We start from the raw sequence: 13308 nt of genomic DNA, 5'->3' as shown, positions 1-13308 counted from the left end.
AAATTCAGGGTCAAGAAAACTATGAAGCTGTTCCTTCAGCTGTGGTCAGATCCTGACTAAGTCACTAACAACAACTGTGAAAATACTTTAAAAGAATCAAAGCATGTTTTTATCACAGCAGTGATGAGACTCACTTTTATCTTTTCATTTTCACCCTTTCTGGAGCCTTGTAGTGAATCTACATAATTTTCTCCTCCTTACTGCCTATTTCTGCCAGGAGTTTACAGTCCTCCGAACCAACAGATCATGTCTGTACCAGCCTCTCCCTCTCTAAGAGTTTGACCACCTTTCTTCCCAGCTGTCCTCTAGGACTCAGCAGGAAAACACAGACACTGTCTTTCCTCTGGATTCTGGCTCAGTGTGTGTGTTTAGAGCAACTCATTTGAATTTTCAGTCTGTTCCTTGTTTCTTTCCTGAGGTATCTTCCACCTTGCCTCTCTCTAAACATACCTTTTCTCCTGTCTTGGAAGCTCCCCTTCCTCAAACCCACATGTTCCTTTCTTCCCAGCCTCTCTTGCCAAAGGAAGCTCCTTTTAGTGGTTAAACCCAATTATCAGGATGACTAAAGCAGTTTCTTACAGCTTGTTTTGTTTCCAAACACTTGATTATAGTCAATGTAACTTAGGTCAGGTCTTTGTGGCACCTCTTAGCTTGCCATAAGAGTTCCTGTACTTGGCTCTTTACCTTAGCCAAAACAGCCAAGAAGCAGCTCTACTCCTTATTCCTGACCTATGTCCCTTTTCAGTCCTGTAATTCCTAGGTACACAAGAAAGAACCAGAGTTGACTAAACCAAAGCCTTGCCTTTTAAAGTCTCCATTGTCACACACACTGGGGTGGAACATGTGGCATACAGTGAAAAGCCTCTCCTCTCCATTCCTGACTTCTCTGCCAATACCTTATGTGACCTTGAGCAGAGATATTTAAATCTAGTGGTCATTTCATATCACTTTTGCCACTTTTGTGCCAGGTGTAACTCATCTATAAGACTAGTACTATAGCTAACATTTTCAAAGGAGTTTAAGAAACTTAATGCAAATACTCCACTCTTAAGTACTAGTACTAGTTTCATTCTAACTTCAGTACACTGCTTTGCAATTACCAACTTCAAATATAATTCTATTATTATAATTTATTCTTCATGCAGATAGTCAGGAAATGGCATTCTCTTTATCCAGTAAGCATTAGTCTTTCACAGTGAACTTTTCTACAAGGTGTTCAGAATTAGTAAAACATATATCTCATAGAATCGTAGAAATATAGAATGCATTGGGTTGGAAAAGACCTACAAAGGTCATCTAGTCCAGCCCCACTACAATAAGCGGGGACATCTCCAAATAGACCAGATTTCTCAGAGCTCCATCAAGTCAAAAGCATTCTTTGTCATATGTACCTTCAGCAACTGGGGGGGAAAAAAGGAAAAAAAAAAAAGCTAAAAGATTTCAAGATCTCAAGACAAACATCCAAATACTGAAGAAAACAGACTTCTAAAAAAGCTTCAGTTACACAAATTAATATTAATTTATCTACTTATATTATTTATGAATTTAAAAATAGGGTTAGAGTGTATGTTTCTTTGCAACATACTCTGCCACTTTTTCTCAGGCTGTACAAGGCCTGAAGTACTCCTGAGTGTCTCTGTTAGGTTTCCACACACTGTTATTCATGTTGTTGGACTGCCCACATTGTCTGTTTCTGCTTACCTCAAGCAACCTACCTTAAGGACTTAGAGCTGTTCCTTTGAAGGTATCCCCTTCTCTCCACTGCATATGCAACCATGGTGTCCCACCTTTGAACCCTTGAATTGTACCTTAAAGGAGTACAATGAGTACAAAATAAGTAAATGAGCACAAAAATATCTACTATGATGAGTCTTTATTGATTCTAACATGATTTTTCAGTTATTCTGAAAAAATTAAATTAACTGAGTTCCAGGCATACATCCTTTACCAAAGGGTTGTTTCATTGCTGGATTGATATCTATGCTACTTATTGAATTAGGTGACTTTCCTTCAGTGTGAATTAAAATAGTCTGGAAGTTTTGACTGAGATCAAAGATTTAATCAGAGGTTTTGCCAAAGTGCCCAGCAAATAAACAAGTGAACAAAGTGGCAAAGAAAGGAAAATCTGGGGCTTTGGAGCCTGGAGCTAATAAGTTAAAACTGTCTCCAGTGGATGACACTCTTGTACATGGGTGGTGCTAGGCAGGAGTAGAATTTTCTGTTGCTAGAAATTATGGAACGTAATGGAAGGAATTAAGAAGCATACGGTTCAGGAGGAAGTTACAGAGTCTCCACTAAAAAATGTTATGATAGGAGTAATGAAGTATAAAAAGCAGAAAGATAACATCTCAAATTTTTTTCTCCCAAAGAAAGCAGAGAAATCCAGCAGAACATGCATAGATAGGGCATTTATTAGTGATGCCTACTTCTCTCTTTATTTTTAATGGCTGCTGGTGCCCACAGGGCAGGAACTCGGGTGTACAGGCAATGTGACTGTGAGGAGCATGGCAAAAGGTGAGATGATCACAGATTACATTATCCAACAATGGCAAAGTGGCATTGTGACTAAGCAAACTGATATTTCACTTCCTTGTGGTATACTCTACTGTTGTGTGGCACCATCTAAAATCAAGTTTTTGTTCTATGTTCTGATCATACTACTTTAAAATCACCTTTGCTTAAAAACAGAATTCCTGTATGTTTTTTCCTCCAGTTCCACCACTGAGGAAAACAAGAAAGGCTTGCCAGAATTTTGTTCTAATGTGCAGCATATGAAATACATAATATTTAGTCAGTGAACTGCATGATGCAGAAGTGATAACTGCCTCTGCTAGCCAGTTGCAGCATTAGCAGTAGACACATACCTTATCCTTACGTTTTCCTTCACAGGGTCCTAGACTGTTAGGAATATTTTTACATTGTCCATGGGGTGGAAAAGGGACAGATTTCACTGTAAAAAGAAAGGCTTTGCTTCCTGATAGCACCAACTTGCACCTACCTGGTAGACAGTCAATGTGTCTTTGTTCATGTAAGTGTTGTAGACAGGCATGAATTATGTTTGGAAATCTCATTCTTCAGTAAAATGCCACTAAGCTGTGCTTTCAGAAAAAACAATTTTTAACAGCTACATTTATTTTGAATCTGTTATATGAATGAGATGACTCAGATATTACAGTGATGAATGCCACAGAAAAACCTTTCCCATGAGATATCTAATAAAAAATCAAGTTACATACCAAAGCTAGTATATAGCATAGCACATTTGGTTTGAATCCAGTTTTGTGAATGAGCAAGATGCTGCCTTTCACCTTGTTTTATATCACAAATACTGTAGCTGAAATAAAGCAATTTGTTTTAATTCCCCTTTAGGTGTGCTAGTGCAGTGTTAGGTTTTAAGAGATGCTCCCTTGATCAGACATCCCCTGTATCCTATGCTCTGGGGCACTCTCCATCATAAAGCAAGCAACACTGGCATTGGGAATTCACCAAAATATGAAACTGTTCAATCATTCAAATATAAAGGACTTATCAGGAGCAGCAAGACTGGGAATTTAGTAAGTAAATATTTTTGACTGACATATTGCCTAGTCCAGAGGGCAACCCACTGTGCTTGGTGCTATGGAAGAAAGCGTCCTTGCGCCAAGTTATGTGACAAAATTACTTCAGACTATTCTGGATTATGAAAAATCAACAGAGCAGTGGTAGCCTCCTTGCTGCAGCCCGGTTTGAGGAGTTTAGTACAATACCTGGAATAGCACTTAGCTCTGAGGTGTGGGTATAATCATATGCCTGGTGCCTGGAGCTGGGTAAGCACCATGCTGGAACAGGGCTGCCATGCTGCTGCCCCTCAACTTCAAAGGGGGTCATTTCTTCGTCTCTGGATACCAGAAGTATTTCCATTTAAACCCCTGTAAACATGCACAGAATAAACAGAAATTTGCTACTAAGGTTTTTGTAAATAAAGTCTTGCTATTTGTTATGTAGCACAGGCCATTCTAATTTTAAAAGGTATTAACAGTATGTTTCACATTATCTGAAATCAAGGTGTGGAGTTTTTCTGCAAGCAATAGAAAGCTCTGTTGATTTTGACATTTCTCTCTAAACACTGTACGGACTTTGTCCAATACATATTATGGAAGCTTTAATCTATGTTCCTTGTTGCTAATCTGGAAAGCAAAACTTCTTCATTGTTCCTCTTCTCAGTCACAAATGTATAGGTTTAGAAAACAAAGAAGTCACTCTTTCATTTTAATATTGTGATAGTATACATATCATATATATATATATATAAAATATTGATGTTATAACATGGCAAAGTCATCTTTTATTTTACTTGTGATTTTGCTTTTAAAGCCTCTTGATGAAAAAAATGGAACTGCATACAGAGAGTCTTCTATAATAAATAAGAAGTGTCCTTGCTGTTGAAGACAAATAGCAAAAAAATTATGTGCACATGACATGCACTGGAGCACACTTCCCTGTGACTTCCACTAAGAAAAATAAGATTAGACTTGCTTCAAGAGACTTTGACTCCCAGATAAATGCTGAGTTCTTTAATGTCATAGAAAATGCCAAGATAGGAGGTCTTTTTAAAAGATCAAATAAAACCCTGCTGGACTGTGAACTGTGAGTGAGCTAGCAGGGTTTTAGATGCACTTCTAACCTGCTTCTAACTCTTACCATGAATATATAGCAGGGTTCAGAAACAATCTGTTGTAAATTCTTCAGCCAATTAGCTGAGTGAGTTACCACCGTTTATAATGCGCAGAACGTGGAGGCTCTTTTGCAATTGCGCCAAGTTGGATTGTTAATAACAGGAAGCTAGCACTTCTCAGTACAGTGGATCAGCTACATGTGAAAATAAATGTAAAAAACCTGGAGAGGAATGGCAGCAGACTGAGATTAGCCTTTATTTAATTTAGCATTTGGGGGTCCAACACACAAATGAGCGTTTTAGTAGGCTTCATGGTGGAAGTTGCTGTCATTTGTAAAATATTCTGGCCAATTAGCTAATAGTGTGCTTGGATTTCTCCTGTTTTGATACAGTAATACTAAGTACATTGTGAAGCCCAATTATACAAATCATCCCCATATGCCATACCAGTCTTTCTTTATGAACTGTGTTTATAAATCCTGTGTGAGGAAATGTGTACTTCAGCAATTTAGACCATGTGTAAAAACATAGCCAATAGAATTGTCAAGAAAACAAGTTCCAGCGTAGGAAATCCTAATGTGTTCCGCTAAAATAACACGAGTGTGTTGTGTTGTGTGAGTTTTCTGATTAAACACATATTACTTTATAGTGTTTAACCTGTGTAGGTCGTTCCGTCTCCCTTTTAATTCTTTTTTTCTCTCTGTTTTTTTGTAGGATCCAAATTTGGAGTTTTTGAGGAAATTTGGAATTGGGCTAGTCTCAGGAACAATAGCCTCAATTATTAACATTCCTTTTGATGTTGCAAAAAGTAGGATTCAAGGACCACAGCCAGTTCCTGGAGAGATCAAGTATAGAACCTGTTTTAAAACTATGGCAACAGTCTACCAAGAGGAAGGGTAAAACATTCTTATTTTAATAAATGTCCAGGCTTCTGTTTTAGTTCATATGGGTCCATAAAACCATGATGTTATATTTCAGATTTGATGAGGGCCATTAAGCCACCCTGCACTCACATATCAAAAGAGCACAATGTAGCATTTTGAATGTATTTAAGAATTATAATATAGGAGATATCCTCCTACTCCATGTGAACTTTAACAAAAGACTTACCGGTTGATTGTTGGGTTGTCAAAATTGATGTTATGTTCCACAAAAAAATGCTTCGTATATCTCATGTAATTTTTTCAATGCTTCATTTTGTAAAAGGAAAACATCAACAGAAAACAGAGTATTTCCCAATTTAGACTAATAAAATTTTACAGACCTCTGTACCTTTAAAATTACTGTTGAAATCATTAAATTGGGGGCAGATCCTCATGACAATAACATTTTCCAACTTTTAAAAATATTTCCAAAGTGGAGACTGAGTTGTAGCTTTGATATTCAATTATAGCAGTCATTTTGTCCATGTATGCAGCTGTTGTTAACAGACTTTTCTTGAAAGTAAAACCATCTCACTGATTAAAGTCATACTTCTGATTGGCTAGGCTCACAACGTAGCTTTTGTGACTGAACATTGATTAACTTTTTCTCTTCATCTGATCTGCCTCTGTAAAATGTTAAAATCCAGATACAGCCTGCTATTGAACATGTGTAATTTCAAATAATTGCTTCTAAGTGCTCTGCCAGCATTTTAACAAACACATGCTAAAATTCCATTCTTCTCTTCGAGTAAGAATATTGTTTGAAATGTTTTGTTTGTTTTTCTTCTGCTACAGATTTCTGGCTCTGTACAAAGGCTTGGTTCCCAAGATCATGAGGCTTGGTCCAGGTAATTTTCCTTCTGTCAGTACTATATTGCTTTTGTTCTTGGTTTCTCTTCCTGTTTTTCAGTTTCTTGACAAAATGTAGCAGGCATCAGTCAAATAAATGAAACAGTGTACCAGAAACCATCAAAATCTCTTTAATGTTTGAATGATTGCTTTTGATAGTAGCATCATCTAATAGTATCATAGATGGATTTGGCTAAGTGTGTGTCTAAAAAAAATCGTTTACATGTACACAGGAGATGATTGCATATCCAAGTAACTGCTGGTTTGTACAATTACTCCAAGTGTTTCTTTAAGCTTGTCCTGTTCCCTCTAATGTGATTCTTTGTTTTCACTATGAATATTCTGTACCAATGTAAAATGACCTGAAAATGCAGGTTAGAGTCTCTCCAGTATAAATTCTCTCAGCTAGTCAAGGCATAGCCCAAGCATATAAAATTCCAGTTACTTTGTTCTCCTGTGCTCTGCAGGGTCTGTGAAGAACTGACCCAAAAAAACTGATAGCATGAGCCGGGAAGAGACTTGCATGACCCTAGCAGACTAAAAGGATAAGGATATCTTAAAACTGGGTTTGTTGATTGACTCCTTCTCACTAGCTTCTATTCCAAATGTGGGAGCAGAGTGGTTGAGAGCTAGTTTGTCTTTGACTTTTAGACTACTTTTCCCTGACTGGTTTTGGTGAATCGTGAAAGCACAGTACTGAGCCTTTAGATTTTGCCAGCCTGCAGAGGCAGTCTGTGTCAAAAAGAGCAGAAGCCCTACTTTGAACAGTATCCCATTCCCATAAAATCCTATTTCCAATTGTGCAAGGTGGTTTAATAGGCAAGAACACACATGGTTAAAAGCAAGTAGGTAGAGTCTGTTTTGAAGTATAAAGGAGACATTAGGTTTGTCTGTAAATGTTTGTCTTTCAAATCTGTCTGTGTAAGTGCTAGACCATGCCTGGTTATTGTGTGGGTTAAAGGAAGAAGGTGGGAACGGGAAACAGGGCAGCTAGCATAACTCTAGAGCTAAAAGCTGTTTCCCTCGTACTCCAAAGGCAGTAGATACATACAGGACAAAGAGAAGGCAGGGTTTTTCTTCCCCAGTATTCATTAGCACAGCAGATTTTGGAATAAAATTTTCTGTCTTACAAATGAGTATGCGTCCTGGCCCAGATCCAGCAAGTCAGTTAGGCTTCTAGCTTGTTATAAACACTTTTGTAGTCCCATTGACTAATATATAGATTTGGCTTTCCAATGAAACAATAATGCAATCTTTATTGTGACTGGAAAGGTAACTCTTTTAAACATGTGAATGCTTTCAGGAAAAGAGATACCCAGACAGATCACACAGTATGAGAACTGGAGTTGGCCTTGATTTGAGCTAACAACACATATGAGACATTGTGTCTATAATTTGTTTGTCGATCCAAGTGTTTTGCAAACTTTTGCTCTGTCCAGCTGTCTGTGAGTTGCTATCCATAGAGGATTTCAAGTCTGATGATGATTCAGTAGGATAAATAACATGAGAAAACTCATTTGGTAGTTCTGAGTGCCTGGCTGGCTGAGCCTATCCCATCTACCTAGAAATGTCAGCTCGGTTCAGCAGAAGACTTGTTTGTTGGAGATGCCACTCTAACCAGGTACCTGAGCCAACAGGCAAAGGCAAAGAAAAGAAAAGATTTATGCCCCAGCGGTGGCACCCACAAGTAGCACTTTGTACCACACTTTTATTCCTGCAGCCTGGAATTTGATTCTCATTCCTTATCTTCACCAGCTAGAAGCTTCTCTATATACTATATATGCTCTATAGGTACAGACACACACCTTAGGACTTCTTCAACCAAGAAAAAAAGGAGGGTAATTGCAGTAGGTGATCCCCTTCTGAGGGGAAAAGAGGGCCCCATTTGTTAACCTTAGCCATCCTACAGTGAAGTCCGCTGCCTCCCAGGGGCTCAGGTTTGAGATGTTAAAAGGAAGATCTCTGGTCAGGTGCAGCCCTCTGATTATCACCCTCTGTTGGTTATCCATGTTGGCAATTACAAAGTTGCAGAGAGAAGTCCAAGGGCAATTAAAAAGGACTTCAAGGCATTGGGGCAACTGGTTGAAGGCTTGGGTGTGCAGGTGGTGTTTTCATCAATCCCTCAAGTGGTAGGAAAAAATACTGAAAGAGGGAGGAAAACACACCTGAGTAACGCATGGCTCAGAGGCTGGTGTCACCATTGGAATTTTGGGTTCTTTGATCATGGGGAAGTTTATAGGGCACCAGGTCTGCTGGCGACAGATGGAGTACATCTGTCTCAAAGGGGGAAAAGGATCCTTGCCCATTATTTGGTGGAGCTCATTGAGAGGGCTTTAAACTAGGCTTGAAGGGGGAAGGGGATAAAACCAGGCTCACTAGAGATGAACCTAAGGACAGTCAATCTGCCATCTCAATTGAGGTGGGAGATGGTGATACATGTGGCAACAAAAACACAGGGATCACTAATAGGCTAGTAACCATGAAAGTGGCTGGGAATGATCAGACAGCAATTAGGACTTTTCTCCCCAGAATGGCAGCAGGATTGTTAGCCCAGCTGAAGTGCCATCTACACCAATGCACACAGCATAAGCAATAAATAGGAGCAGCTGGAGGCCATTGTGCAGCAAGAAAACTATGGTATAGCTGCCGTCACGGAAACCTGGGCATATAGCTTAGTGCTGGACTTGGTAGAGTAGGGTAATTGGTTAGACTATGTGATCTTAAAGGTCTTTTCCAACCTAAGTGATTCTATGACACCTTCTAAATTGTTCCCTTCTTTAGCTCACTCAGTAGTTACAGCCTGGTTATAGAAGGGCTTTAGTCCGGTGTCCCAAACAGTAAAGATACTTTATGGCATTCAGGCTAGGGTTTTATAGTGTATCAGTTCTAGCAGACAATGCACCTTCATCAGATCAAAACTTTGCCTGTGTATTCATAGCCAGGAACAGACACAGGAAGGTTATACTCATTTCCATACTGTGATCTTCTGCAATAGACATGGTGAACAACCAGCTGAAAACCTTTCTTGAATCTTACCTGGGAGCATTTTAATCACTCTGATGATGAATTTTTGTCATTCTACCAGTCAAGTTGCTCTTTCATGGCCAAATCTAAGCCTAAACAAGCAAAAAAACAAAAAGCACATATTCAGATTAGAAACTTCACTTCTAAAAGAAAAAAGGAAAAAAGAAAAATATTAATCTTGAAAAAATGTTAGGAAAAATCACACTGAGGGGGGTCTAAATTTCATATACAAGCTTTCCACATCAACTTTATGGTCTTGTATTAAGTAAAATTTGTATTTAATTATTGGTGAATTTTTAAGGAATTGGTGAATTAGTAGAATTATACATTTTGCAAATAAGGCTTTTTCATATCCTAGTTTAGATTGCACACTGCAAATGCTCTACAAAATCTTGGAAACAGTGAATTTTGCACGTAGTAAAATAGTATCTTTTCTTCCAGGTGGTGCAGTGATGCTTTTGGTTTACGAATACGTTTATGCATGGCTTCAGGACACAGTTGATCACAAATAGTGCTTCTGTAATAATAAAGTGATTCTCACCCTTTATGGTGTTGAATGCCCTCAGATTACACTGATGTTAATACAGTTCAATACAAATTAGGTCTCCCCGTCCTGATCCAAGAAAACATTTCATCACATGCTTTTATGTAAGTGCATAAATATTCTGTAAGTGCAATAAATAAAAAGTGCACAGTTGATATTTGTATTGGTTTACTGGATCAAGAAAAAATATAAAGGAGACATAGGAAAAAGTCAGTTTTTCAAGGACAAACTGAAAGTTCTGGACACTGAATTATACTAGGTACTCAATACACTTTAAAAAAAAAAAACAGATGAAATGCTAAGATAATGAAGTACAGGGATTTTTGAAGAAAAAAAAAAAAAAGTATAATCCTGTGGGGCCAGATCCTAAGCTAGTGTCAACTGACAGCACCATTGACTCCAGGTTAAGAACATGATCCCTGCTCTGCAAACTCTTGAGTCAATCTTGGGTCCAGTTTCAATTCAGTCCAGTACAATTTCACAACTGACAGAATAAGTTGTTGCTGTTTTAAGTTAGGATAGGAAAAGGACAGTAAAACAAGCTGCAACCTTAAAAACACACATACTGTTAAATGTCCTGCGTGTTCTTAGCCATATTTACAGAATGAATCTTGCTCAGATCACAGAAGATTCTGAAAATAGTTAGCCTGAACCATTACATAAAAGTGCAAAACAACTGTGGGAATCAGAGAAGAAATGAGTAAATAAATGAACAAAAAATATACTTTGGGGCATATGAGATTTTACTGTGGATTTTTTTATCCACCCTCGTATACTATTACTTAAAGACCTGTCCTGTGTTAAAAATGCTCAATGCACTTTGACTGCTCCTTTAGCTTTCCATTACCACCAGGGGATTGGAAAAACAATGTTCTAGACTGAGAGCACATATGCAGTCATAATTAGCTAGCTAGACATGAGAAATGTACCTTTCGGTAGACTAAAAAATGTTGCTGTAAAGCTAATACTGTTGCAATTCCCAGCTATTTATATTGTAAATATAAATATTTCGGTGATGTACTCATGCCTTTACTAGCCATTCTAACTAGCTCTGTGAAATATGATAATTTCTGCTATGCTAATTGAAGACATAGTTTCAGTTAATTCAGTTGTGCCACTCCACAGTTTTTTTCAGGAACTCTTTAAATTACACATTATGCTGTTATTAAAATGTTCCCATTAACTAAACTTGTTTTGTTGTTAAATGAATGCATATCTTGCAATTGCTGAAAGTTTCTGCATCACCCCATACTACATTCATGCTGTTAATTTTAAATGCTCCTCCTCTTAAGGAGGATTTCCCAGTAATCCTAAAGAAATATCTTTCCAGAGCATTACTTGAAAATGACACTTCACATGTGAAGTCTCATCTCACAAGTGTTTTTAGTGCATTAGAAAAGCAACCAAAAGCAACAGAAAGCTAAAAATAGAAATGCATTCTCAGCGCTTTCAAGGATGTCTGTACTGACATGATCAATAAACTTCTGTCTAAATTTGACAACAGTGACTTCTCATACCTATGCTACTTCATAGCTAAAATCAATAAATTAGATCTGTTTCAGTTTATAGTTTTTATGCAAATGTTCCTTGTTGTTGCATCTTATTATCAGTACTTGGCCAAAGAGAAGACACTACTAAGATAATTTTTAAAATTAAAAGCAAAATGCTTTATAATTAGTCTTTTATTAATTTAGAGCATTCAAAATATATAAATAAAAGGCTTTAAATATACTGTATATACATATATAGCCTTTGGTTTTACATCCTTTCCAACATTATTTTTTTTCAGTTAGTAGCTCATCCTGATCTTTGATAACAAGAGAACCATTAGAAAGCAGAAAATACAGCATTGTTTTAGAAAACAAACCTATGAACATACTTGCCCAATACCCCATCACTCCTGGTGTAAGATGGGATCTGAATCAATCTTATGCTGGAGGTCATCTGTGCCAGGGCCATGCAAACACAGTCATAGAACAGAATATTAAGCTTCTCGGATTCCTTTGAAAGCACTTGATGCTCTGGGGATGAAGTGTAGGGATTTCATATTAAAAACTGAAATTTTGCAACCACATATACTGTACATTTCCCAAATTCATCCATTCACCTCAGTCGGTTCACTCTGGATTTATATGTCTGTACTTGTCACCAGCAGCTAATGCTTGCTTTTTTTTTTTTAATTTTTTTTTTTTTAATTCCCTTTTTCTCCTTTGTTTGTTGTAAAGTGGCCTAAAGTTGTGTAGCTAGTAAGCTAACGTGTTTTTCAGTATACTCATGAGTATAGGCAGGGGAAGAAGTCTTTCATCAAGGGAGTATAGAATCATGGAATCATCGTAGGCTTACATTTAAAAAAATAAGTTGTTATGAAAATTTACACAAAAAAAATCCATCCCAGGCAGTTCACCAAGGGCCAAGGTCAGGTACCTTTGCTCGCTCTGAGCTACACTTCCTGCACACAGCCCCACTGCCTCTTCGCTCGGGGACAGAGCACTATGTACAGCAGGCAGGTGCACAAAGAGCTGGACCTAAACAAACACAAAGCAAAAATAGTTTGTGATGGTGTGTTCCCACCTGAGGAATAGTTAACATCATGTCTTGTCCTTGTGTTATAAATTATCCTGATTTCGCTGAAGACAAGATAATGCAAACAACTGATACAAGCTCAGGATCCATCTCTCCAAGCATATCCCAAAACACAGTAAGGCCACATGGGAATGTCAGAAAAGATTACTTTTATTCCAGAAATAACCTTCAGTTGTTTGGAAAAATTTTGAAAACTTTTAACAGGCACACTTTGTTAAAGACTTGTGTATTCTTGGAGCTCAAAAAGCTATGCTACAGAAGGCTCCTCTTCTTTTTTTTCAGGGTTGTTGGTTTTTTTCCTTTGGTCTACCTCACTTGTGCTCTATGGGTAACAACAGGTAGACTTAATAATTCCCTAATCCGGTAAAACAGCTAGGATGAAAGATAAAATTCTGTTGCCAACTTAATCATTTATTGACTCATGATCTTTTTCTCAACTTTTTTTTTTTCCCCTCCATTTTATGTTTAGTGAAAATCTTGTCTAAAATTAAGCCAATTTCTTTTTCATGGCGATGAGGCTCATCTTATTTCAGCTACAGTTGCATAAAGGCAGGATAACATCACTCATGTCACTACCAGTGTGGAAATGCACTTATGTGCATTTAGTACCTTTAGTGCTTTCAAAGAAACATTATTTTAAAAGTCTTCTATGGAATAAGGGTTTCAGCATCTCGTTAAAGCTAAACAGCTGTTGAATGCCTTTGAGGCTGAAGGATATGGGATCACATCCG

The 13308-nt window shown here is 37.7% G+C and overlaps 1 protein-coding gene across 4 annotated transcripts in view; it reads left to right on the top strand.

Moving 5' to 3' along the window:
- The window catches only part of SLC25A21 (solute carrier family 25 member 21), a 244800-nt gene extending 234651 nt beyond the window's left edge, over positions 1-10149 (top strand). For all 4 annotated transcript variants that reach the window (XM_051622618.1, XM_051622616.1, XM_051622617.1 and 1 more), the window contains 3 exons: positions 5369-5550; positions 6373-6425; positions 9892-10149. In XM_051622618.1, coding sequence (XP_051478578.1) covers positions 5369-5550; positions 6373-6425; positions 9892-9962 — 306 coding nt within the window. In that variant the 3' untranslated portion in view covers positions 9963-10149. The remainder of the gene's footprint in view (positions 1-5368; positions 5551-6372; positions 6426-9891) is intronic.
- The last annotated feature ends 3159 nt before the right edge of the window (positions 10150-13308 follow it).

This window comes from Apus apus, chromosome 5 (assembly GCF_020740795.1).
Source record: "Apus apus isolate bApuApu2 chromosome 5, bApuApu2.pri.cur, whole genome shotgun sequence".
Taxonomy (NCBI): Eukaryota; Metazoa; Chordata; class Aves; order Apodiformes; family Apodidae; genus Apus; species Apus apus.
The sequence above is the reverse complement of the archived record's forward strand: the minus strand, read 5'-3'. Positions and strand labels throughout refer to the sequence as shown.